At 46.8% G+C, this 27541-nt stretch overlaps 3 protein-coding genes across 3 annotated transcripts in view; 2 read left to right on the top strand and 1 right to left on the bottom strand.

The window, feature by feature from the left end:
* The window catches only part of EIF3L (eukaryotic translation initiation factor 3 subunit L), a 128164-nt gene that overhangs the window by 43910 nt on the left and 56713 nt on the right, over window positions 1-27541 (top strand). The gene's annotated exons all lie outside the window — the stretch shown is intronic.
* Window positions 9412-10107, bottom strand: LOC134404005 (noggin-like). The gene has a single exon (XM_063134557.1). It carries the CDS (start codon window positions 10105-10107, stop codon window positions 9442-9444), a length of 666 nt encoding a protein of 221 aa, XP_062990627.1. The 3' UTR covers window positions 9412-9441.
* Window positions 22679-26413, top strand: GALR3 (galanin receptor 3). Its single transcript, XM_063134558.1, has 2 exons — window positions 22679-23028; window positions 25543-26413. The coding sequence occupies exons 1-2, from the start codon at window positions 22679-22681 to the stop codon at window positions 26411-26413; spliced, it is 1221 nt and encodes a 406-aa protein (XP_062990628.1).

Consider the following 27541-nt stretch of genomic DNA (forward strand, 5'->3'; position numbering starts at 1 on the left):
AGTGGGTCTTGCTTTTGAGTAAACATGCATAAGATTGTCTTTCTTTTCTTGTCCTCACCCCTTTCTCTGCTGTTCCCACTGGTGGCCAGACCCTAGCCCTGGCTTACATGGTCTATTCCTGTGTTCCCCAACTTGGTACCCACCAGGTATTTTAGACTTCAACTCCCATGAGCCCCAGCCAGCATGGCCAATGGACAAGGATGCTGAGAGTTGTGGTCCAAAGCTTCTGGACGTCACCAGGTTGGAAAAGGCAGGTCTATTTAGTTGTATAAGAGGATTCCATAGTCACACTACACAAGCACAGAGCTTGATATTGCCTGCAAAAATTGCTCTCCTGATAATCTCAGCTTTCTTTTTTAATGCAATTTTTAAAGCACAATATTTTAGCCTTAAGGACTTTGAAGAAAGGCTTGAGAAAGGAAGGAATGTCGCTGGTGTAATCCTGAAGGCAAAATGAGGCTGCCAAGTGTAGTTTTTAGGCTCTGCATTGACCTTTGCCCCTCTCCAGAATCTTGCATGCTTATCATGCAAAATAAGTTGTAATGTGTGCACGGTACAACAGTGAAGTTTTTTACTACAAAATGAGTTTGCTTTGATACAAGCTTTAATGAGGGGTGTCTTGTCAGGGGTGGGGGGATTGAATATACTCCACCCTCCCAATGCAGCCCATTCACACACTAGCTGGGAGTGGGGTGGTGGTATTTTCAAGAGAAAGATGTGTGCTGTATAGGTATCTGCCCCAGGTGGACATTAGGTGACGAGCCAGGCCTACATGCCAATGTTAGCGGTATTACTCTTGTCTTAAACAGGTGTGTGCCTGCATATACATCCCTATCGATCTAAGAATTGATAGACAACATACTTTGTTGTAGAATTTGGCTACAATCTTGGGCCTTGAGATCTGCAAACATTACGAGCAAACTTGCAATGCCTTCATCTGGTGCAGCTTTAAATATATACAATATATATTTCAGTAACAGCCAAACAAACAACTTGCATTAAAAAAAAGTAGGTCTGTAATGGTGTGCACAGGGTACAAAGATAAAAGCCCACATAGGCTTCCAGGAAGGCAATCTAAAGAGACTCATGGATGTCTTCATAATGATCCCAGTGATATGCAGCTCTTCAAAATACAGGCCCTCAACTGATGCCCCTAAAAACAATGAACAGTTTCCACTGTAGACTAGATCCCAGTTAAGACAACAGGATGGGCCACATAAAGTCTACTCTTGTGGTTCTTATCATAAGCTTTGGTGGCCATGGCGTCATGGATATCTTTCTGCTTATAAAAGCCCTGTGAGTAAAGCTGGCCCTATCATTAGGTAAAGTGAGTTAGTCACCAGATGTTGGATGGTGTGGTAGTGGCAGTGGCAACTCTCTGGCTGTTCTGCTCTTGCAGGACAGAGCTATGTATTCCAGGCAGCCTGCTCTGCACTCCCTAAAGAAGCCTCCTGTCTTCAGGTGTGGTGCAGGGCATTGTCCCATCATCCGTGTCAAAGTAAGATTTACCTGCCAGCTTCTGAAGGTGGAAAGGAGGACGTGTCGTCTTGTCCTTCATCTCAGGCATGACTTGGTTAGGCTCTGGCTGGCTGTCCTGTTCCCATTCTGCAGGGGTTGCTGCAGAGATCAAGGCAATGGGAAGGAAGGAAGTGACCTTCCCCTGCCTTGCATTGCTTGACCAGCAAAAAAGAAAAGAAAAAGCATTATCTTCATTGCTTCAGTCTGATCGCTAGAGGGCAGCTTTGGAACAATCCGGTTGTGTTGCTCTTGCGGAGGGACACAAGAATAGGCAAAAGCGGAGCTCTTTCAAAAGGTGGATTGCATTTCATTATAAAACCCCATCATTTTGATGTATTCATTGCCATTACAATGCACTGCAGAATGCTAAAAGAAGCTCAATCAAGCCTCTGCTTCTCTGCATTCTAGCACTTACTTTGGCAGTATAATCAAACTAGGAAAGGAAAGGCTGGCGCACAGCGGGGAGAGAAAAGAACGGATGTTTCTTTTTACGTTCTATCGGGTGGGCAACATGTGGCCCTCCAGATGCTTTAGCCTACAATTCCCATCAGCCCTAGCCAGCATAGCAAATGGTGATAGATGCTGGGGGTTGTAGATCAAAACATCTGCAGGCCTATAGGTTGCCCATGCCTGGCCTATATGGGAAAAAAATCTCTTGGCTTTCATGCATCCTGCAAAGTGGGGTTGGATCAAGCACATTGCGCTCATTCACACATCCTCCATACTAGATCTGAGAGACATAACAGAGAATTATACCATAGCAGAGTAAAGGGAGGTCAGTGGTCCTCCAGATGTTAACTCAAACTCCCAGCCATCCCAACCAATGGTCCGGAGTGTTGGAAATTGTCTAGCAACATCTGGAAGGCCACAAGTCCCACACACACACAAATCCATTACAACCCACCACACCCACCTATCCCCATTAAAAATTCTATTATAAACAGCTTGTAAAAGAAGTGGGGTGACATCCTGCCAAAAATGTCAGTGAGCATCTGCAAAGCTGCGCAATTTCAAGGTTGCAAAGAAACAGCTTTTCTTAAAACATTTAAAAAATAATGATCAGTGTTTACACTTCATAGTGTTTCATCATTGATCTCCTAGGGGGGAAGTAACCTCCCCCTCCTCTCCACCTTACATCTTGCTGCATATGGAGTGGTGGCCGTGGGGAGCACCAATCTATTCCCTCTTGAATGGCTTGTCCAGTGATAACCCTTCACTCTGCTCCATAAGTGAATGGAGTGAGGCTTTTAAGGGTGCAATCCTAGGCATGTTTAGACAGGACCTGTTCAGAAGACACCTTAAGCCCTGCTGGTTAAGGCTTTTGGTTAAGCAGCAGGGTTTAAGGTGTCTTGTGCGATGTGTTTTTTCCTAAACCCTGCTCACTCACTAACTAGAGTCAGACCATCTGCAGCAGGATTAACAGCTCTAACCATGGCTTAAAGTGTTGAGTGTGACAGCATAGCTTGCAGTTAGTGCTAAACCCAGAGAACCGCAGTTTCACTAACCACAGAGTCTGATATGTCATCTGAACAGGGCCACAGAAAAATGTCCTACAACTCCCAGCATTCCACAGCTAGCATAGCACCCTAAGAGGCTTCACCTGGGAAATGCATGGGGTGATGTACCTACCAGAACCCTAGGCCTAGGCTCTGGTCCAATTATAATTCCTCCTCGAGGTCCTCCCCTCCCTGTTACCTTGGGGTTGCTTGAATTCTGCCATCCCAGGCCTATTGGGCCAGCCCAGCCCTGCGGTTAACTGAATATGGAAGAAACAGCTGAGTGGTTCTTTCCCCCTCATCCTCTGCATTGCGGCCCAATTCTAGTGAGCCTCCTCATAGCCTATATTGGCAGTGCTGGTTGGGTGGAAGCTCGGACAAGATGCTTTCAGTGTCCCTCTTTCTCTGAGGGTGTGCAGAGGGGGCTTCTCCTTGCTTGCTCACTCACAAGAGTGGGGCATGAACAGGAAGAATCAGCAAGGAGGAGGAGGAGGAGCAGCAGCACAGAGGGGGCCACTTACGCATCGCCAAAAGAGGAAATGCATCGCCAAAAAACAGGACAAAAGATTATACAGATTCAGCTAAAATCGGCAGCTGCTAACTTATAGGCAGAGGTGCAAATTTAGAAACCATTGCTATCGTTTAGAAGGAAATGCAGTGCATCTAACCATAAAGACTCTGATCAGGTGGCCAGGGTGCCTGCTCAGTTTGCGGTCCAGGTGCTGACTAGGGATGGGCAACTTCAAGGGCCCCTGCTGGCTCTCCAGTTTTATAGCTTATCTTGGAACCGGACTTGGGCTCGACAGCCTTCAAATAGAGGACAGACCTCCAAAAAGAAGGAAGCATGGCCACCCTAACAGCAGGGCCTGTAGGCTCCAAGGATTGGCAGTGGGCCCCAGCAGGTAACCAATGATGCTAACCTCTAACACCAGATGATGATGATGATGATTGCATTTATATCCTGCCTTTTTTCCTCCAAGGAGCCCAAGGTGGAGTACATAATCCTCCTCTCCATTTTATCCTCACAACAGCAACCCTGTGAGGTAGGTTAGGCTGAGAGTCTGTGACTGGCTCAAAGCCACCCAGTGGGCTTCCATGGCCAAGTGGGGACTAGAACCTGGATCTCCCGACTCCCAGTCCAACACTGTAGCTGCTACACCACACTGTCTCTTGGATATTGATGAAAGTTAATGCTTATGTTTGCGAACTGTAGCATGGGCCCTTGGAGAAGATGGGTAGGAAGTTCCAGGAAGGCAGAACATCCTGTGGAAGCTAGAATCCTCCTCACTCAATAGCCTAGAACTGGGTGGTTGAATCAATGGTCTTTTGTTGAACTGCACTAGGCTTGTGGGAACTGATTGAATAAGATGGAGAACATTGTCCCATTCCTGAAGTGGTCATTTCACTCAGTTTTTGGGTTGTGGTAGCAAGCAGGACTTCCTTGTTGGGCAAGCAGTTGTTGCTGCTAGTGCACTGTGTTTAGAACAGGCAGACTGGATAATGCAGCTGGTTCTCATGCTTTTCTTCAACACGGGGGCACGAACAACCTGGATAAGGTGTTTCTTTGTCCTCCACTGAAATCTGCATAACGCCTAGTTGTGCTTAATTCAAATAACGTTGCAATCCTATACAAGCCTACTTGGAAGTAAGTCCCACTGAATTCAGTGGTATTTACTCCTGCGCAGGTGCACAAAGGATTGCAGCCTAAGCAGTGGAGGCTGGTGACTCTGATTTCTGTGGAGCTGTAAATCCACTCTGGGTTTCCTTCAGAACCAGTTAGAACTCTAAAGGAGTTGGTGGCTCCAATTTCTGTGGGCTGTGAATCCACCCTGGGTTTCACTCAGAACCAGTCAAAACTAAAAAGGAGCTGTCCAATGTGCTGAACCCTACCACCGCAAATGGGTTCAGCACCTTGGTTAGCTTCTTTTGAGTTCTGGCTGAAACCCAAAGCGGATTCACAGACCCACTGAAACAAAGCCACCAGCCTTCACTGAACCTAAGTCTGTTTTTTCCTCTCTATCAAATGCAGACTTTGTGATCCCCCCCAAAAAACAAACCAGCCTCTCTCTCTCTCTCTCTCTCTCTCTCTCTCTCTCTCTCTCTCTCTCTCTCTCTCTCTCTCTCTCTCTCTCTCTCTCTCTCTCGTTCCTTCTGGAGAAATCAAAAGCTTGCTCACTGTCTTGTGACATTTTGGTTGATCCTAATAAAGCTATTGACCAACAGTAGATATTGGATTTTCGTAATGGACTGACATGGCTTCTTTTCTGTTCTGGATGAGGAAGTCAAATTTGCATACCTCTGGACTCCAATGTAAGCTTTGGGCCACTCAGGCCCGGTGCTGCCATAGAGGCAACTCAGGCGGCCGCCTAGAGCGCCAAGCAAACGAGGGCGCCGAACAGCGTACCCGGAAGCTGCTCTCCTAGAGCGGCTTCCGGGTGTGCTGTTCCAAAGCTGCTGCCCCAGCCTCCGCCCAACCCCAGCGTCCTGGCTCCTTCGAAGCCAGGACGCTGGGGTTGGAGGCGGAGGCTTCAGTACGGCATGCCAGGAAGCCACTTCCAGGCGCGCCGCTTCAAAGCCTCTGCCCCAACCCCAGCATCCTGGCTTCAAAGCCGGGAGCGGGCGGTGAGTGGGCGAGCAGGGGGGGAGCCGTAGCGGTGAGCGAGTGAGCGGGGGCAGAGGGCGAGCGATGGGGGGAGCTGGAGTGTGTGAGCGAGGGGGGAGCCGGAGCAGTGGGCGGGCGAACGGGTGGGATGAGCAGTGAGTGAGCGAGCGAGCGAGCAGGTGGGCAGGCGAGTCAGGGGGCGGTGAGTGAGTGAGCGAGCCAGGGGAGGGGGGGGCTTCAGAACGTGCCTGCCTAGGGCGCAATATAGTCTGGCGCCGGCCCTGGGGCCACTCCCAAATCAATACACTCCTGCCTGCACAAGATTTTCCGCTATGAGTTGCCCCAACATTGTTGCTTTGTTCTCTGTTCTAAGGATGTTGTCCAGTCTGTGGCTTAGGAAGAGTTCAAAAAAGTCCCTTCCTGTTACGATGTCATCGTTACATTAGTTTCCCAGTTTACAGATCCTCCCACGCAACAGCAGACCACACATGCACGCACGCACACTCCACTGCATGAGAAGACCTCCGCATACTCCCACTTGGAACAAATGTTTGGTGCCTGGTTAGGCGTGCGCACGTTTGCAAAAGATGAGCATTTCTTTTACAAGAGGAACCTGCTTAAAAGTGTTTGGGAAGCGCTGCTTTAGCAAACCTCGCTTTCCCCCAGCAAACAGCGCCCTGGCTCTTCTTCTAGCAAAGGACATTTCTGCTTTCCGCCTGCTGGTTCCTTGCAAAAAAGAAATGCTCCCTCTGTCAACCATTGCTTCTTTGTGTAGGTTAATTCACAGAAATAAATGGTGCAGCTTTAAAAAATGACCAAACTGGTTTCAAATAGGCCAGAAGGCACCTCTTTCTCCTAGTGCCCCCTTTCCCTCTTGTTGAACTTTATCACACCAGCGTTATACTGTGCAATCACTGCAAATTGCATGCAAAGGACTCAGACGTTTCCCACCTTATAATCTGCTTTGATTGTGAGATACTATGGAGTGCTTTAAGCATACCAAATTTGAATTGAATTGGGTCATCCGTTGATTTTTTATGATTTTTTACATTTCCCCCTTAAACTCACTTCCTGGTATGATTGCTGTCGCCCGGTAGCAAAAACAACAACTGCGAAAGCTTAGCGCTACGGGGAAAACCCAGGGAAGCAGGTACGTGTGATGAAGCTTTTTGCTTCCAAATATTTTGTCTTAACTCTACCTTCCCCCCCCCCCCCCTCTCTCTCTCTCTCACACACACACACACAGAGCCAAGTGCTGCACCAGACTGCAGCTTTGGGCCATGGCAAGATGCATGCTGGGAAATAAAAGGGGCTGCAGTATTAAAGATTCAAAGAAAAAAAGATGAATAATGCACTGGTATTGATCACAGCATTCACATTCATACAGAGGACACAGCTAGTTTCTGATTTGTGGCCATGCACACTGTAGGGCAGGCTGCTGGTCTGCAGATACGTGAGATGCCCGGTAACATTCACACGGAACGTACATCTTGCCATCCAGCACGGTAATGCAGCCAAGAGCAATGCAACTCTCAATCTCTCTCTCACCCACCTCCACCCCCCAATTCGGCCAATTCCTTTGTAGTCTTCTACCCTTGGAGTTCCAGCAACTTCTTTATGACATGTTTTCTGTTCTCTGCTATTCAAGTTCAGTCACTTTCAGCTCCGTCAGCAACTCATAGGGCTGCAGTTTTCGTAATTGTTAAATTCCTGTCTCATTCCTACCACCAGTGTGGTCTGATGGACGGGCCTGGATTACAAGCCATCAATGGAATTGCTCCTAGCTTTGACATGGAAACAAATGACAAACTTCGAGTTCGTGCGGAACAATTTAGAACAAGGTGGCAATGCACTGGTTTTATGTTTAAAGAGCTACTGTAATATTTATATTTCCAACACACACGCCGCAAAAGCTGTGTCTCTTTTTAGAGCTTGGCTACCCCCTGTTTTCCAGTCCAGGGGCTCTCTTGATAACCAGGTGAGTTGTAATTTTTGCAAATCATTGCCTGAACTACACTGAGACTGCTGGTGAAAGGCAGAAATCAAACCCAGGTTTAGAGCACTCTACTCCAAGCCAATATTGGTTTCATGCCACAGTCATGGCTTCCACCAGACAAACCTGGAAACTATACTTTGGTAAGGGTGCTGAGACCTTAGACTTGGTGGAGGCTGGGGGCTCCTATTTCACTGGGGATACTTGCAGCCTTCCCCAACCTGATGACTTCCAGATCTGTTGGGCTATACCATGGTCATGTTGGCCGGGGATGATGGGAGTTGCAATCAAACACACCTGGAGGGCAACCAGTTGGAGAAGGCTGCACAGAGATTCCCTAGCCTCCCCCCTTCACAGAGCTACCATTTTAGTACAATTCCTAGGGCTCCCTAGGAAGATTATGATTTCTAATGGTCTCTGGGAAGAGGGGACAACTATTAAGCTAGTTTCAGTATGTGTGGGTATATCCAGAAATATTGAAATGCAGAAAAATATTATGCTTTCAGAAGGTAAAGTTTTATCTTGATGGGGTAAACATTTGGGTGTTTCCTCCTGTTATCTTTCCCTACATACATCCCTACAGACAGAGCTACGGGCTGCAGCAACCATACCCTTGCTAAGCAGTTCTGACACTGATCAGTGCCTAGATGAGCAACTGCCTGAGGATTGCCTTGCGTTCTATTGAAAAAAAGCTACTGAGCAACTCATCATCATCATCATCATCATCATCATCATCAGAATAGGACTGGAAGTTGGGTATTTTTGTACCTTCTAAATTGTCAGGTATATCTCTCAGATATACTTACCAATGGGTTATTCCTCAGAGGCTGTGAAGTGAGTGACTGACAACAGTCCTATACATATCCACTCAGAAGTAAATCCCATTGAGTTCACTTACCTGGGGATGCGTATAGGATTGTAGCCTGAGACACAGATGTCTGATCGCCTAGAAATGAGAGAGGCAGGCACCTTGTTTCCGTATCCTTCAATGCCTCCTAAGAACTCATCTAGAGAGAGGTAAACTGAATAGCATCCCTTCAGTATCAAAGATCTGGGTGAAAGGATAAGAAGAGATATCCCTCCATCTTGGTAGCTGCCCTACTACTTTAGTATGGGGTGGGGAAAGGCATCAACAACCTGAGTCATGGGGGCAGAATCCACTTGGAAGTCCCCCTGCAGAAGCCCCATTGAAAATGGGAGACTACTGTGCTCTTGCATATCTCCATTCATATCAAAACTTCCAGGTGGATCATGCTTGAGTGGTCTATATCCACCACTTTCTAAGTTACGCTCAAACAAGACTGCGATCCTATAAACTCAACAACATGGCAATTGCTGAAGATCCAGATAAAAAGATTGACGACATGACTTATCCTAAACACTTCTAAAGCCCATTTATTTCTTCACATGAACATCAGGTTCCCTTTTCAGTGACAACAAGCAGAATTCGTTGAGCTTCCAACACACATCGCCGCTCAGCACATCAATGCTGAAATGTGTTCCATTTATGCTGTCAACTTATCATCATGCACGTCAGTCTGAGAAAGTTGTTGGCGCCTCTGTTTCACTCCCTTGGCTTCCTATCCTTTGATGTGGCAGCAATTCCCCAAGTCTGGTTTTCTCTCCACTCTGGGAACCTCTCCAAGGCAGAGGTGCCTATTTTCGTGGAGTCCTGCTTTCTTTCAAATCTTGCTACTGTTGCCATCTGCTTCACACACCTTGACACTATTCCTTCATCTTGAGCATGTTGGCTTTCAACTGATTGGGAAATGACAGCAAAATCCAGAAGAAGTCCAAGCCGAATCTGCAACCTCCGTCACACTATCTCAACATCAACAGGAACACTTGCATGCTGCCACCACAGGATAAGGGATTTGCCTCCATGTGCACTGCTGATGGGACTTCCTAGGACCCCGAATTTGGTCCCTGCTTACCCAACAATGCCATGCAAGGAGTTTGATGTGGGTGATTTGCGCAGGCCGGCAAACCATGCCTGGAGGCCAAGAGCACCCAGCATTCGTGATGTCACAGTCTGTATGGCGTACCCAGCGTGGCCAGAAGATGGGTCCCATATCCACCCAGGAAGAGGTCAGACGGCAGGTAGCACTAGCCACTAGCCACTCATGGAGGCGGGGGAGGAGGACTTGGCTCAGGTTGCCATAGATCCCATCTTCAGAAGACAGCAGCTCAGAAAGATCGAGTCCCTTGGCCTCCTGTAGAAGTTTCTTCCTATATCGGGCGGTACGTTCAGCCAGGTCTTGGCTCAGGGTACCAAATTCTTCTAGGCTTGTGTTCTGACCTCGGGGGTCCTCGGGAGACATCCAGAAGGGATCATAGGAAGAGCCCAGCAACTTCTTCAACCGGGGGGCACGCAGCAGGCGCTTGGGTTTGGGTAAGTAGTGGTGGTAGTCATCTGGGGAGAGGGACAGGCTGTAAGGCCTCACTTGGGTGTCTGGCTTACTCTGGATGAGATGGATGTCGGGATTGGATTGGATCATCTCGCCAATCTTACCACGAGTTGGGGGAGACCGGCTTGGGGAAAAGTCTCCTTCTTGAGAGAGGGAAATTGCTCCAGTGTGCTGAGATCTCTGGCACCAGGGCTGCAGAAGCAGCATACAGATCAACCATGCTCTGACCTCCATGGCTGCCACAGTTCCTTCAAGACGTGAGTGCCTCTTAACAGCAGCAAGTTGACCCTGTTGGTTGCTTCTCCCCACCCCTTTTTGCTATCAGCAGATCCCTTTGGCCCAGAGCTTACTAGTTCCCCTTTTCCCTACTTACAGGCTTTGACATGAAACAGCACCACATAAGCACACACAGACACACACACAGAGAGAGAGAGAGAGAATGAATGCCAAGTGGGCATTTGTGGTGGCTTGTGCTTTTTATGGTATGCTTTTGTCCACTTTAGTGCAATGGGTACAGTGAGTCTTGGAGGGTTTTGAGCGAGCAAGCACCATGCTAGAGCTGGCATAAACAGGGATCTACTAGGGTGACCATACAAAAAGGAGGACAGGGCTCCTGTATCTTTAACAGTTGTATAGAAAAGGAATTTCAGCAGGTGTCATTCCTACGGATGCTGCACCTGGTGAAATTTCCTCTTCATCACAACAGTTAAAGTTGCAGGAGTCCTGCCTCTTTTGTATCTGGTCACTAGAGTGACACAAATGACACCTGCTGAAATCCCTTTTCTATACAACTGTTAAAGACACAGGAGCCCTGTCCTCCTTTTCATATGGTCACCCTAAGTTCTACACTACTGCTTTACAGTGGTATTGAAGTGCACTGATCCACATTCCGCTTTCATAGTGTTATTTCTTGCTTTTTTATTCCACATTCATGATGATTTGATACAAGGGGCTCCATCACACCCGTGTTTTATCGCACGGTCATCTTGCCTTGTTTACCGTTTCCCCTCATGACCCTCACACAATGTCGTCCCTGCACTGCAGTCATCTCGCCCCTTCCCAGCCATTTTCTGTGTTTTTCTGGGATGGGGAAAGTGCAGTATTTTTTGTCCACGTGGGATAAAACTGCCTTTCTGTCCCTGTGTGTTGCTGTCCTTGCGCGATGTCACAGAATGTCCCTCCTTGGGGTGTGAGCATTGAAAGGCGGTCTTGCTAACGAAAGAGGAGTGTGGAGGTGGTTCTCCTCTAGTACGCGGAGTTAGTCAAACAGACTTTTGCTGCTCCAACTCCACTGTCATTGCTCTATTATCCACCTGTTACAACTTCCCTCTTTTTTTGCCTGCTGTATGAGGTGCCCAGCCAATGAAATGCTAAATTGCTAAACTTTAGACAACAAAACCAGAGTGGGGGGTGGGGGTGGCACCCGCATCCATCAGAATGTCCATCACCTGTAAGAACCAATGAACTGGATGGGGGGAAAGAAGAGGCGGGGTAGGGTGGCGATACCAGGAAGCGCGAGCCGGCACAGGTAAAAAGGTAAACAAGCCGAAACAGCGCAACAATGCACATGTGAAAGTGACCAGCACTTGACGCACTAATGAAAAGGCGGCAGAAATCGCAGATGCATACCAGGAAAAAAAAAGTGTGATGGAGCTCTAGGTGTAGATCTGGCCAACATATGGAATGTACTGGCTCACCCCTCCCAGGAAAGCTGGATTCCATCTAAACCTCCCATGTGGCCTACTTATCCATCTCAAGTTTGCCATAGCTTGGGAAGGGCTGTAGCTCAGCAGTAGAGCACCTACATTACATGCAGAAGGGCCCAGGTTCAATCCCTGACATCTCCAGGTACAGTTCAAAAAACTCTTGCCTGAAACCCTGGAGAGCTGCTGCCAGTCAGTGGAGTCAATACTGGGCTAGATAGACCAATGGTCTGACTCAGTATAAGGCAGCTCCCTACTTTGCTAAGTCTTGCCATTGCACTTTTTGCAAAGGCAATAAGGAAAATCAACAAAAAGCCCATGAGGGTTTGTAGCATTTTTCCTGAGCCCTACTCTGGCATGCTTTAACAGGTAATGTTTCTGGTTTATAGTTTGATGAGGAGTAGGGTCTCCCCCCTCCCCTCCCCACATATACACACACATACCAAAGGATCATCTTCTTCTAACGAGAAACATACATTGGTTAGTGACAAACCCTGGAGAGCTGCTGCCAGTCAGTGGAGTCAATACTGGGCTAGATAGACCAATGGTCTGACTCAGTATAAGGCAGCTCCCTACTTTGCTAAGTCTTGCCATTGCACTTTTTGCAAAGGCAATAAGGAAAATCAACAAAAAGCCCATGAGGGTTTGTAGCATTTTTCCTGAGCCCTACTCTGGCATGCTTTAACAGGTAATGTTTCTGGTTTATAGTTTGATGAGGAGTAGGGTCTCCCCCCTCCCCTCCCCACATATACACACACATACCAAAGGATCATCTTCTTCTAACGAGAAACATACATTGGTTAGTGACAAATAGACAGGAACTCTCTACTTAACACCACACATTGACAAGGCCACATACCTCCAGATGCACCTGTTTCCATGGCAACAAAGCACTTGCATTCAACAAGAGACTGTGGGTTTCTTTCTACTCAGTAGAATCTATTGCCTAATGTTCAACTGCATGTCAGGAAAGAGGGGCAGGGCAGAGAGAGAGAGAGAGATAGAAAGAGAGGATTCACACATGACAAAAGTCAAACATGTTGATCACAAGTGGGGCAGTCAGTGTTCAGTTGTGCTGAAAATGCCCTCTTACAAGTTTGATTCACTTCACCAATCTCAATTCAAAAAGTTCTAATTCCTTCTGCCCCATCTCCTTGGAAGACCTTTACTAAAAGGCATGTACTATTAGGGATATAAGCACATGCATTAGTGCAACAATCATGGATGATTCTTGGTTCCCTGAGCAATATGATGTGTGCCATTTCACATATTAGGGATGCAAACCTGTGCATATTTAGACAGAAAAAAGTCCTACAACTCCCAGCTTGTAGAGGGGTGTGTGTGTGTGTGTTGTTTTTTGCTTGTTTGTTTGTTTTCTGTCTAATCACACACAGTATTGCATGCTTGCTTAAGGAATGGAATTCCCACATTTAGCTGTATGCTTGATTGCTAAGCCTGTTTATCCTGGGTTCTGCTACAGTTCAAACTGTGTGTATGTATGTATGTATGTGTGTGTGTGTATATATATATATGTTTGCTAGGTTAAATTAACACTGCTCAAACATGATGTGGGAATCTATGTATCTAATTGTTTTAAGCTCACAGGGTCCTGCAGGATAGCAAACTTTGCAGTCTCCAGCAGCAGGCAGATGATGTAGAGTATAAGGTTGAATACCGTATTAGCCATGCAAGTGATCACACTATTAGAGTGCATCGATCCATGCCTGAGAGTCCTCCAGATTCTCTCCCTCCCATTTAAAAGCCTGGGAAACCTTGACATTAAGATATCAGAGACCAGCTGCTGGTAAAGACTGGCAGTAAAGCAGCTTTCCCCAACCCAGGGACCTCCAGACGTGGAGGACTACAACTTCCATAATCTCAGACAGCATGATAAAAGTTGCAGTCCAATCCGTCTAGAATGTAGCAGGTTGAGGAAGACTACTTGGAGTAGACCCATTAAAACCAATTAGGTCCCATTGATTTCAATGAGTATTCTGTAAATATGACTCAGTTTGGATCCAAACTACTCATCTGATGCAGTATGGCAACTCTTTATATCCTGTGAACCTCCTTTTGGAGTAATCTGTTTTAGAGTTTCCCTCCTCACCCCCACTAGTGTGCAGAATAAGATGTAAATGCTTATATCTGGGAATAGCTATGCAGAATGACTCAACCAAAGCAATCCTTGTTTTTCACAAGGTATAAAATACTACAGTGCAGGGCTTAATTTCTAAAATCTAAGGTTGACAGGAAATATACCCCAATATTGATGCCATTCTCTCTAATCATATACATGTGTGGAGCTCATGCAGTTAAGAAAAAGCCATTTCCTTTATTATTGTTTTGTATTCTTCAATTTCGAAAACTGATTCTAGAACTGAGCTCTGCACAATTTTTATTCATTTATAACATTATTTCTCTTCCTTTCCTCCAAAGTAGGATATGTCTTCCCCCTTTTAACTTCACAACAAACCTCTGAGATTGGTTAGGGTAATCTCTCCCTCCCCGCTCTCTATTAACCTGCTGCAATGCCTGCAATGATACCTGCAATGTCTACCACTAATTCATTCGGTCTACAAATTCCATTTTGAGTTTGGGTTTATTTAAACTGTAGACCTCATGGACACCACATCTGGTCAGGTTTTTGGACTTTGCTGCTTTTTTTTCTGCCATCCCCTGATTTTTGTACCATCCAGCCTCATGAAGAGTTCTGGAGAACACAAAAGCTTGAACGTTTCTCTGGCGTTTTGGTGGGTCCCAATAAAGTATTGTCCATCTGTGGATTTTGGATCCTCACCACACTCCTATGTGACCAGTACAGCTACATTTGCTTTTTCATTTCCTCTGAGATAGATTACAGCAAGGGAGGCTTCAGCTTAGTCTTCAACTCCCATCAGCCCCAGCCTGCATGGCCAATGGTCATGAATTCTAGGAGTTCTGGTCCAAACATCTGGAGGTACCAGGCTGTCTACCCTTGGGCAATAGAGTCTGGCTACATATAATTTCTTCATAGTTTGCAAATGACAAGATATAGATAGGGTCATGGTATATGGGCAACAGCCATTTAGGTTTAGAACCAGTTTCATCCAAACATGTATCTCAGAAGAACAGCTATGCTGGATCAGGCCAAGATCCATCTAGTCCAGCATTCTGTTAACACAGTGGTCAACCAGCTGTCTATGGGAAACCCACAAGCAGAACATGAGTGCAACAGAACCCTCCTGCCCACACTGCCTCTGATACTGGAGGTAGCATAGAGCCATCGGGACTAATAGCCACCGATAGCCTTCTTCTCCAAGAATTTGTCTAACCCCCTTTGAAAGCCATCCAAATTGATGGCCGTCACTTGTCTTGTGGCAGCAACTTCCATAGTTTAACTAAGCACTGTGTGAAGCAGTATTTCCTTTTATCTGTCGAGAATCTCCCACCAATCAGCTTCATGGGATGTCCCCGGGTTCTAGTTTGATAAGAAAGGGAGAAAAATGTCTCTCTATCCACATTCTCCACACCATGCAAAATCTCCCTTTCTGTTCCTTACTACCATATGACGGCTTTCAGAAGTTGTTGAGTATTTCAGAAGTGTATTATTGGGCATGAGGAGAACATTGCAAAACAACTGGGAAAGTGGGGTTAAAATCCTGCCACAGGCTTGTAGCACGATCTTGATCAGCCTACTCCTCCTTGGCTTAAGCTCCCCTGCTTTAAAATGGGAGTGCTGAGTTAACTCACAGAGCTGCCATGAGATCAAACAAATTAAGGCGATAGAGTGGCCACCTACACATTACCAAAAAGAGGACAATTTGCTCCCAATGTGCAAATGCTAATTTATACGTATAGATGCACATTTACAAATAATTACTGTAATTGAAACAGAAATACAATACATCTCACCAGGGTGGGGAGGAAGACTGTGACCAGGTGAGTCATGTGCCTGCTCAGTCTGCTATCCAGGTGCCGAGTATGGGCGGGCTACTTCAAGACCCCTGCTGGCTCTCCCTTCCAATGGTTCTGTGTCTTTCAACCAAGTTTGGACTGGACAGCTCTTCAAACAGAAGACTGTCCCCATAGCCATGCCCCTAAGGAGAGTCCAAAAATACAGGCAGTTTGTATCAACAAACCAGTTCAAACAGTTTTCATCTCCACCAGAAGAAGGCCTTTTGTGAAGCTAATGAGTCTCAAATGCCCATTCAAGACCAAGTGGACCCAACATTTTCCATCACAGCGGGGAACAATAACTCCTTGCTGAAAAATCCATTTCTCCCCCCACCCTCCAGCTACTGTGAGAAATGCTGCTCAGCCAGAAGGGAGCAGGGAATTCAGAGAGGGCTGGCAAAAGGATGTTAGTGTCCCTGCTAATGAAAAAGTGTTGGCTTTGCATCCCTGCAAGCCCAGTTCCACTACACCACTGTTAAGAACATAAGGACACAAAAAGATTCATGCTGGATCAGATGAAGGGTCCATCTAGTCCAGCATTCTGGTCACTCAGTGGTTGACCAGCTGTCAATGGGAAACCCACAAACAGGACATCGGTGCAATAGCACCCTGCCGCCCATGTTCCCCAGGAACTGGTGTACATAGGCCTACTGCTTCTGATATTGGAGATAGCATAGAGCCCTCGGGACTAATAGCCATTGATAGCCTTCTCCTCCAGGACTGTTCATACAACAGTCAGACACATGCCGGCTGTGAGCGAGACCCTTGAAAAGCCTGTGTGCGATGGTCATGCCAAGTCCATGGTGAGCCAATCACCTTCTTTGCCATCCGGCCACATGCAGAATCTCACTTTCAGCACACACCAAGAAGTACTACGAAACCTACATATATGCCGTGCACACTGGAAAAGCCCAATCCTCTGTCTGCCAGCTGTTACACACAACCAGTTTGTCACAGATTGTTTGGTGGGAGATGGGGTGGGGGGGATCACACCGCGCTTTCCCCATGACCATCTAAGATGGTTTTGTGAACACCTTCTTATGTTATAGTGATGAAAGTCTTCTTGCCGCTTAAAATGGTAAAATGTGCTCTGCTTACAGAGGTGGGGGCCAACTCAACAGGTCAGTATATTCCGTTCTACATGCCTATGGATCCCTGTAGAACAGGCAGGGTAGTGTCTGGAAAAGAGGCTAGCAAAAGTGATCAGACCAGTGGATGGATGCATGGATAGAGATAGATAGATAGATAGATAGATAGATAGATAGATAGATAGATAGATAGATAGAAATGCATTGTGCAGGATAAGGAGGTCTGGCCAGAGGAGGGTTAACACCCAACCAAACCTCAAGGGGGGGCGAGATCAATGGGCTTGCCGAGCAAGAGCAGGAGGGGGGAGCAGAGATTTAGAGAGAGAGATCAAGGGAGGAGAGAAAGGGGGGGAGAAGCAGATGCAGGGGTTGGGGGAGAGATGCGCTGAGAGGTAGCGAGAGCCAGAGAGGCAAAGACACAGGAGAGCGCTGTGCATCACAACTTGCAGAGTTCCCTAGTTTCTCTCCCCTTGGCACTGGAGTGAAGCAGAGCAAGGACTTCTCCATGTTGCCCAGCCGTTGCTGCTGGAGGGTGGAGACCTGAAGGGGGCCAGGAGGAAACCCAGCGCTTTCCTAACAAGTGAGTACTACGGACTGCCTTTGAGGAGGAAGGAACAGCCTGGCACGAAACGGAATGCAAAGGAGAGAAGGGCTTCTTCTTTCTTTCGCTGTGTGGCCCAAAATGAGCTTTGAGAGAGGGAGGGAGGGAGTCCCTCGCAGAGTTGCAAAATTCAGTGGGCAAGGCTCCGGTCCTGCCTGCTTTTAATGGTTGTGCTGCAGGGAGAATTTCAGCAGTGCATTTTCTCCCATCATAGAAGTGAACAGCAGAAGAAAAGGCTTTGTCCAGAGATAACACCTTCTTCCAGTGTGGGGCAGAGAGCACTGGGGGGAGAACAAAGACACACCCACCCCTTTGGGTTCAGAGGGCTAGAAGGGTGTGGGGTGGGGAGAGAGAGAGAAGCTCAACGCCAGTCCCATCTAGTGTGAGGCAGATGGATTGGAGGGAGGGAGATGGCTAAAGTCACACATTCCATTATGGGGCGATTAAAGTCAGAGCCTGAGCATCTTCCAAAGGCAAAGCCCTGCGAGATCTTTCTGCTTGGGCGAGCGTTCAATGTCTGGAGATATACATAAGGTTTTATTTCAGCAATGTATTTGGATAATGGGTGCTTTATAGCTATGTTTTAGCTCATGCTTGATATGCCGTGTTATATGATTATATCTTTATGGTGATTTTTTTTGTAATAATGTTCGGTTGTTACTGTTACCTACTCCAGTCTTTGCTAATAGGATGTGACATACCTCTAAACAAGGAAGCATTGTGGGGAGAACTAGAGTTCCTTGTGCGGATCTGAGAGCACTCCAGAAGCAAGCAGGAGAGAAAGTGATAGGGCACCTCACACGAATTCTGGAAGTAAAGGCATGTTACTCACCTACGTACATTTCTCATACATGCGGAAAAGCTAAACAGCTAAAAAGACCATCATTCTGTTCTCTACAATATTAATCTCTCCTCCTCCCTAAATCACTCTAATTTTGCAGATGTTGCTAATATTTTACATTTTAATCAACTGTATAACTTGCACACTTGATATGAAAAACTACAGTACAAATTAAAACCCATAATACTGTTCATCATAAGAATAATTCAGCTATATGTTTTCCCCCTCACTTTCTGATCCAATGTTCCCTAACATGATGTCCTCCAAATATTTTGGACTACAACTCCCAGCATGCTGGCTGGGGATGTTGGGAATTGTAGTCCAACACATCTAGAGGGCACCAGGTGTGGGAGAGCTGTTCTAATCCTTAGTACTTTCTCTCCATGGACAGATTCAGAAAATGGCAGCTTCTCATTGCACAGTCTGTTTGATCCTGGATCCAACCCGGAGTTCTGTGTGCTCCTGTGGTTTACCAGTCTTCAGGTCTCCAGGCTCCTGACACTGGGAGAATCTTTTAATGTGTGTGTTCTATTGAGGAAGGCTGCCATGCTCAATCCTGCTAGGAATGGTATGCACAAATTGCCATGCGTTGTGTCTGTAGTGACTCCTTGTTCATGACAAATGGGTTTGTTGGAATTGTTTTGCCACAAACAGTACCTGGAATGTTGCACGCCACCACAAACCACCTAAACATGGGTTGATTGGTGGTGTGCAAAATTTCACATCTGCCGATGGAGAATAAATCAGATTATCCACTGAACATGAGCTGGGGAAAACTATGTACAGAAATACAAAAGCAGCTGTCACAAGCAAAGCAGTGGTGTGCACCAAATCCTATTGGATAGCAGACTAATCTGGAGTAAAGGATCCACTATCACAGCCTAAAAATACTTCCAGTGCAACCCTATGAACTTCTACTCAGAAGTAAACCCCACTGAGTTCAGTGAAACTTACTCCTAAATAATTGTGTGTATAAGATTGCAGCCTTAGATTGGAGATGGACAATCGTTTTTTTATGGCGTTGGAAACAGTCTATAAATGAGACTTACTGTTGGCATTATGTGCACTAATCCCATTCTTACCTCAAGTAAACAGTTTGGTATTGTTTCAAAAACCTGCAAAGCCTTTTTGAGCAAAGGGAACAGTGTGACAAAAGAATTGTGTGTACACCAGGGCTGTTGAACCTCTTTCAGCCCGAAGTCAGGACTGCCTCAAGCTCTCTCACTGACTGAAATTTATCTATTTATTTACAAAATTTGTATACTGCTCCGTATCTGAAACAGATTCCAGAGCAGTGAACATCAGAATCAAAACAGTAAAAGTTACAAAATATTAAAGCACTATTATTATACTAAAACACACACACAGAGAGAGAGAGAGAGAGAGAGCCAATAAAAACCTTGGCTGTCAGTCAAAGAATGCTTCCTGGAATAAGACTGTTTTCAGGAGGTGCCAGAAGCAACAGTATTTGTGCCTGCCTGACCTCCAGGGGCAGGGAATTCCACAGAAAAGGGGCCACCATGCTGAAGGCCATAGGTCCATGTGGAACCACCAGGAGCATGCCCTCTGATGACGCTCTCTCAAGTATCCTGGTCCCAAGACTTCCATATTGACATCTCTTCCCCACCTCCCCACTCAATCCAATGCTGTGTCGTACCCCCACCCTCATATCGCACTTCGGCTTACCCTCAATTGCCACCCCTATTGCCACTGCTACTGCTCTCTGAAGAGCCATGTTGGCCACAAAAAGTGGCCTGTGCAGCTCTTCCGACAGCTGGTCAGGCTCCAACACGGGGGGTTGTCCTCAGAGCCAGGCATTGTGGGGTGTCGTTGGAGAGCTATAGAGAGCTCTGTGGTTTGTGTAGGACTCTCCAGAGCAGCCCCGAGCATCACTGAACAGGCTAAGGAGAGCCCTGCTGGTCCCCGTCTCCTGCTGTGACAAATGCCACCGTGGGTGAGCAGCTGGTGGGAGGAGGAAGCAGTGGGAGAGCAATGCAATTTGCTGCCCCTTCTGCTCTGCTGCCTGAAGCAGGAGCTTCACCCTACTTTATGGGAGGGTCGGCCCTGCCCAAGGACCAGACTTAACTCTAGAGAATCTCTCGGGGCCACATTCCAGTGGTAGGCGTGGCCAATGGCAAAAGAGGCAGGGCCAAAATACAAGCTTGTTTTAGCGTAAAGCAATAACTAAGCTTTAGAATTCAACCTTTTACACACACACACACACGCACACACACACACACCAGAAAACCACCAATTGTTGGTCAGGAGAGCGAGGGTAAGCTAGCTATAGGACATGGCCATCTGGGGAATCTCAGAGGGATGGACCTCCACCCCAGTGGGCTGGATTTGGCCCCAAGCCAGAAGTTCTGCACCCCTGCAATAGTGGGTCAAAATGCTTGTACACCATGGGAACCAATACTTCACTCATTCAACTGGCTTCTGTACCTTTAATATCTGTGTGATGGGCAGGAATCCAACAGGTCCATCTTTCCAGTTAAAGGCAAAGCTGCACCTATTCCATTTGTTTATCATGTTGCTGTTAAAAACACCGGGGGGGGGGGAGACAGAAATTTTCATAAAGACCCTGCTGCTCTATTGTGCCATTGATGAATCCACCTTTCTTCCCATCAGCATTCTCTTTAAGTGTTCTGTCCCCTCCTCTCGAAGGCAAGCTGGGTTGCAGCTGAGTCCTGTCAAACAAAGGTGGCGGTTTTAACTCACCAAAACACGAAGCAAGAAAAGAGGTTTAACAGCTTTGGGAATATAATGAGGCAAAGAAGGTTAAGTGGTGCCTGGCAGAGGCTCCCTCCAGAGGGGACTGAAGCCAGGGTTGAGGCTTGTGCCTGCTAAGGAGAAAGGGGTCTTGAACCCAGGCACCCAGGATGACCTGGACTTAATACAGTCTCATGCCAGTGTAATCTGAGCCACTTACATCACAGAGGGGGAAGGGGGTTGTGTATACCAATGCCACTATTAAATTAGATTGTTTAATACTGATTCCTAAACAGACATGGGGCTTTTCTACAAGAGGCATTTATCATGCATTTTTCATTGCCTACTCACAGTTGCTTACGGATTCTTTAGACATCATGACCCTCCAGTTTCGCTGCTGTATCTAACTAGCACTTTCGGCTAGTTTTTTTAAAAGCAGGAGAAATGTGTTACTTAATTGTGAAGGCAAAAGAAAGCGCTGTTTCTACTTGTGTATTTGCATTATTCAGCTATACCACAGTGCCACCTAGAGGTTATCTGGTGGGAAAGCAGGAAAGGAAACACTCTTCATGTAATGCTCAGGACTCAATTCTGTGATGAAATAAAAGTAGATGCTGCTGATTATCAGCCTCCTGTAGAAAAGCTCATGGTAGGCCTTAGAAAAAGGGGGCAGAAAGCCATCAGGCAAAGATGTTCAGTTGAGGCCCATTTAATAATGGCACTAGCCATTGTTTCCCAGTGCTTTGCTCTGGGGACAATAGATGGGCTCCCAAATTCCAAACCATCCAAGAAAATCTTGCATCTACATTTACATCTTAACTTAGGGTTGCCATCTTTCCCCCATACCTCTTCTCCTGTGCCATTAATACCAGTCAGACATAAAGACATGTTTCAGTTAATGATGCCTTCTCCACTGCTTATGTCCAAGTGTAAAAAAAGAATTAAATTGCTAAACTTACATGTCAAGTTCCTGCTAAAGGCACAGAAGGAAGACAGTAAAAAAAAAAAACCCACCAGAAGTGGCAACTCTATTAGGTGGAGATGTGGAGGGTGACCTTGTTCTTTTCCTGGAGGGATTCAAGTTTGAAAATGCACGGCATCAATATGCACGGCTCTTTACAGACTCCAAGAGGACAGGTCCTGGCCAAGGAGGTTAGAACTGTAAATTCAATCTGTGAAGCAACAGCAGAGGGATGAGATGGAAGTGAGAGGCAGGGTAGAAAACAGGGATGCAACAGAGGCCCCTGTGCTCAGACTGAAATATGGGGTGAGTTGCTCCTGCTTATTTGTGAGTAGAAATGCTGGTCCTGCTTACTTCTGAGCAGACATGCTTCCTTCCTACTATAAATGGGAAACAAAGGAATAAGGATGGGGAGCCTGGGATTTTTAGCCCTGCACATGTTTGCCTTTGGCCCTGCAAAGAAACTAAGGTGTGTCCAAAGGCTTCATGGGAAAGGTGGGCTCTGTGAAGAGATTTGAAGGAAATAAGAGAGGTGGCATCACACAGGTGTATCGGGAGGCAGTTCCCAAGCAAACAGGATAACCAGAAAGAGCTGAGCCTTTTGAATGGGCAGTGTGTGAGTTTGGGACACAAGAGTGGAGGGATAAACTTGGGAAGAGCATGAAAAGCTCTGACGGCAAAGGCAAGCATTTGTGCTGGATCTGGAACAGAATAGAAGCAAGTATAGGGATTTAAGGAAGGGAGGGTCTCAGGACCACCCCTTCCACCTCTGCCCCTTCCGTCTCTTTCTGTTTTGCCAGGCCCTTTCTCTCCGATGGGGCGATGCCGGACAGCTGGAACACATCTTCAGACAGCTTAGAAGCGCGCACCGCGGGCATTATCGTGCCAGTGGTCTTCTCCCTCATCTTCCTCGTGGGCACAGTCGGGAATGGCCTGGTGCTGGCTGTGCTTCTCCGCAACGGGCAGGTGAAATACAACACCACCAACCTGTTCATCCTCAACCTGGCCGTGGCGGACCTCTGCTTCATCCTCTTCTGTGTCCCTTTCCAGGCCACCATCTACACGCTGGATGGGTGGCTCTTCGGGGCCTTTGCCTGCAAGGCTGTGCACTTCCTCATCTACCTCACCATGTATGCCAGCAGTTTTACCCTGGCAGCTGTTTCTGTTGACAGGTAAATACAAACATTTCTCCATCAATGCCCAGAAGACCAGCCCTTTGTCCTCCAAACAAAGAGCATTGGCTTGATCCATGTAGGCTTGCTACTTCTCCTGTAGAAGGACACAGTGAAAGTCAATGGCTCCTTTGAATATCCAAATTATTAAAGTGTATGCACACGTATATGTTCTTGATTTTTATAAAATGTATTTTTAAAAAACATATTTCCCGTCTTTCAGTAATCAAAGATGCCAATGACAGCTTACATCTTTGGAAATTGTCCTATGTGTAGCCAAGGCAAAAAGAAGTAGTGCCAAGCCTGCCTAGCGTAGAATCATAGAATCATAGAATCATAGAATAGCAGAGTTGGAAGGGGCCTACAAGGCCATCGAGTCCAACCCCCTGCTCAATGCAGGAATCCACCCTAAAGCATCCCCGACAGATGGTTGTCCAGCTGCCTCTTGAATGCCTCTAGTGTGGGAGAGCCCACAACCTCCCTAGGTAGCTGATTCCACCGTCGCACTGCTCTAACAGTCAGGAAGTTTTTCCTGATGTCCAGCCGGAATCTGGCTTCCTTTAACTTGAGCCCGTTATTCCTTGTCCTGCACTCTGGGAGGATCGAGAAGAGATCCTGTCCCTCCTCTGTGTGACAACCTTTTAAGTATTTGAAGAGTGCTATCATGTCTCCCCTCAGTCTCCTCTTCTCCAGGCTAAACATGCCGAGTTCTCTCAGTCTCTCCTCATAGGGCTTTGTCTCCAGACCCCTGATCATTCTGGTTGCCCTCCTCTGAACACGCTCCAGCTTGTCTGCGTCCTTCTTGAATTGTGGAGCCCAGAACTGGACGCAATACTCTAGATGAGGCCTAACCAGGGCCGAATGGAGAGGAACCAGTATCTCACGTGATTTGGACACATCACATCACATCACATATATGTACACATATAGCAGAATGCATATAAATGACACCTGCTGAAATTCCCTTTTCTATACGATTGTTAAAGATACAGGAGCCCCGGCCTCCTTTTCATATGATCAACCTACTAGAACCCCATCCAGTACTCAGCTGCTTCCTCTCAGAGGCTTGTCAGATGTCCTCCTCATGAGGAGGGCCCAACTCATGAGTATTCCTCTTCAGTGGGCAAGCTCTCCTTTACCTGGCAATCATCCTCTCATGGACTTTAAGGTACAGGCACTGTCAGTGGTCCCGCATCTTCCTCTGCCTCCGAAGCTGAACTCTTGGCTTCTGTAGGAAGAAGATTCAAAGGCCTCAACCCTGAGGGTCCCGGATCATCTTATTATTTGTTTATTTATTACATTTCTATACCGCCCAATAGCTGAAGCTCTCTGGGCAGTTTACAAAATTAAGACAATTCAAGTATAAAACAACAGTATAAAACCATAATATAAAATACAATATAAAAGCACAACCAAGATAAAAACAGCAGCAATGCAAAAATACAAATTTAAAATACAAATTTAAAACAGCAAGTTCAAATTAATTTATAGACTGTTAAAATACTGGGAGAATAAAAAGGTCTTCACCTGGCATCTAAAAGAATATAATGTAGGTGCCAAACGAACCTCCTTAGGGAGCTCATTCCACAGCTGGGGTGCCACAGCAGAAAAGGCCCTCCTCCTGGTAGCCACCTGCCTCGCTTCCTTTGGCAGGGGCTTGCGGAGGAGGACCTCTGAGGAGGACCTTAGGGTCTTGGCTAGTGCTAGGGTCTTCTGACAAGCCAACTGGATCCGCTGGTTCTGGCTTCTCCTCTGAAGGTAACTCCAATGGCGGCATGACATCCGGGACCATAACCAAAACTACACAAAATAAATACAATAGAAAATCAATAAATGTTATTGAAGCAGATAATGCCAGTAAACCAGGCGCCAACAGATTATGAGAAGGCCAATAAAATCAGGTGGGTCTTCAGGGCCTTCCTGAAGACCTGCAAAGAAAGGGTGTGGCAAACTCCTGGTGGAAGCCAATTCCAGAGGTGTAGGGCCACCATTGAAAAGGCCCTTTCCTTTGTACTCATCATCCTAATCACCCTTAGTGGTGGGCAGGTGTAAAGGGCCTTGGCTGATGACCTCAGAGCGTGGGTAGACTGTTAGGGGTAGGGTAACCCTATGGAAAGGAGGAGAGGGTTCCTCTATCTTTAACAGCTGCATTACAGTAGTCCAGCCTGGTTGTCACCTCAATTAGGGAGCAAGACATGGGAGCAGCCACAGGGAAGCAAGAAAGGGAAATTCCCTTAATCTGGTAGGAAAGGGACGACTTCACAACCAGTCCAGAAACAGAGACTCTTTATTTACTGTGCACACAGGAGAAAAGCCCTTTATCTCATACCAACCGATGGCAGAGACTCTAACCATCTTCCAAATCAACATACATTTATAACTTTCCAAGCCCCTTCATGCGTTTCACAAAGAGTCCCTCCTCCCATTTTCTATTGATTATATACTTTCTATATTTTGGGCTGGACAACCATAACGTCTTCTTTTAAACATAATTCTCTGCAATTTTGCTTCCAGGTATTTGGCTATCCGTTACCCACTGAAATCCCGGGATCTCCGCACCTCTCGCAATGCAGCTCTTGCCATTGTCATGATCTGGACAGTGTCGCTGCTTTTCGCAGGGCCGTACCTCAGCTACTACCAAATAGTCCACTATCAGGAGGTGCCCATTTGTGTCCCTATTTGGGAAGACCAACGCCGCAAGATCTTAGATATCCTCACCTTTGTATTTGGCTATGTCCTCCCGGTCATTGTCGTCAGTCTGGCTTATGCTAGGACCATTAAGTTTTTGTGGACTGCTGTGGACCCCATTGAGAGAATCTCAGAGTCCCGTAAAGCAAAGCGCAGGGTCACCAAGATGATTATCGCTGTGGCTGTCCTCTTTTGCCTGTGCTGGCTGCCCCACCACCTGGTGATCTTGTGCTTCTGGTTTGGCTATTTCCCCTTTAACCGAGCTACTTATGCCTGCCGCCTGGCTTCTCATTGCCTGTCCTACGCCAATTCCTGCCTCAACCCGATTGTCTACGCTCTCATCTCCAAACACTTCCGCAAGAGGTTCAAGCAGGTTTTCACCTGCCTTCTGGTCCAGGGCAAGAACAGAAAGAAACGAGCTGACAACAAGGTCCACGTGGCCAATGTTGCCAATGGTTTGGTCAACCACACAGCAGGCGCCTATGGAGGGAACACTGAGGTAACTCAGCTTCATGAGGAAAATATGAGATGCTACCAGGGTCTGTTGCTGAGAGAAGCTGAAGGGGCTCTTCCAGAGGCATGGCCTCAGCAGTTACAAGATACTGCCCTCTTTGAGCAGAGAGGGCTCATGGATGAAGAAGGTTCTGGAACAACCAGAAACAATCCACTGGATGCAACACCACATGGAGGGCTGTAACCTTCTAATAGGGCCAGCCTGAGACATTTAGCTGCCTTTGGTGAAGGGCAAAATGGCGCCTCCCTGTTCCACCTACAGAAGCCAACCAGACTGGCAGTTGAATCTTACATCCACACTGGTGATGGGACGGCATCATCCACCAGACCTGAAAGGCAGCAGGCTAGTTTACGGGGAGGAAAGACGGCTGTCTGGAACACACAGCGCTGTCCTCCAACAGAGAGGGCTGCTATAGCTGCACCTTACAAGCCTCCTAGCATCTGCTGCCTGAGGCCACTGCCTCACTTGGTCTCATGGTAGGGCCAGACCCATCTTCTAAACATCTATGTAGGGGCTAGCATGACAACTGTATTCCCAACTGCATGAAATATGTGTGAGTGGGGAACAGGCTGATTCTACTTGGCTTTCTTTATTGCACACAACCTACCCATACTCCTAGTGAGAATGTCAACGTTTTCCAACGGAGGCTTTATTTTAATAGCTCCAGTTATACTTTTGTTGCAACAACGGTTAAAGAAACGTCAGTGAAACTTCCCAAAGGCTGTTAACATGCTATCAGAGAAATGAATTATACACATACAGACAGATGTGCCTGTGAACTGAAGTGGGGTTTTTTTTGTCTCCACCCCTTTCTGTGGCCTTCATTCCTGTAATGAGCCACATCCAGCCTGCGGATTTCCTCTTTCCACTCACCCTTCCCACCACCCCATACCTGACAGGCTGTTTTGTTTGACGGGATTTCCCACCCCCCATAAGAGCTTGCATATTTATCCTATCAAATGTTTGTTCAGTGTTTTTAACTTCTTCAACAGTTTAAAATTGTTCCAAGAGGCCGAGGCTGTTTTGATTGCCACAAGGGTGGTCAATAACGCTGTACAAATTTGGCTTCCACTGAAAACCAGAAGAACACAAGCGGGGAGCTGCAACCGAATATGGCTGCGTATCTCCAACCCGTATCTGGAATGATATAGTGAACACTTTATTATTACTATTCACATTGTACGTCTGGTGGTTTCCTGGTGGTGGGGAGTGAAAAAGGAAAAATGTGTCATTTCCTTTATACTAAACTTTATATACTTTATACTAGAACCCAGGGTCATCCCATGAAGCTGATTGGTGGGTGATTCAGGA

The sequence above is a fragment of the Elgaria multicarinata genome, chromosome 9 (genome assembly GCF_023053635.1).
Source record: "Elgaria multicarinata webbii isolate HBS135686 ecotype San Diego chromosome 9, rElgMul1.1.pri, whole genome shotgun sequence".
In the NCBI taxonomy this organism is placed as follows: domain Eukaryota; kingdom Metazoa; phylum Chordata; class Lepidosauria; order Squamata; family Anguidae; genus Elgaria; species Elgaria multicarinata.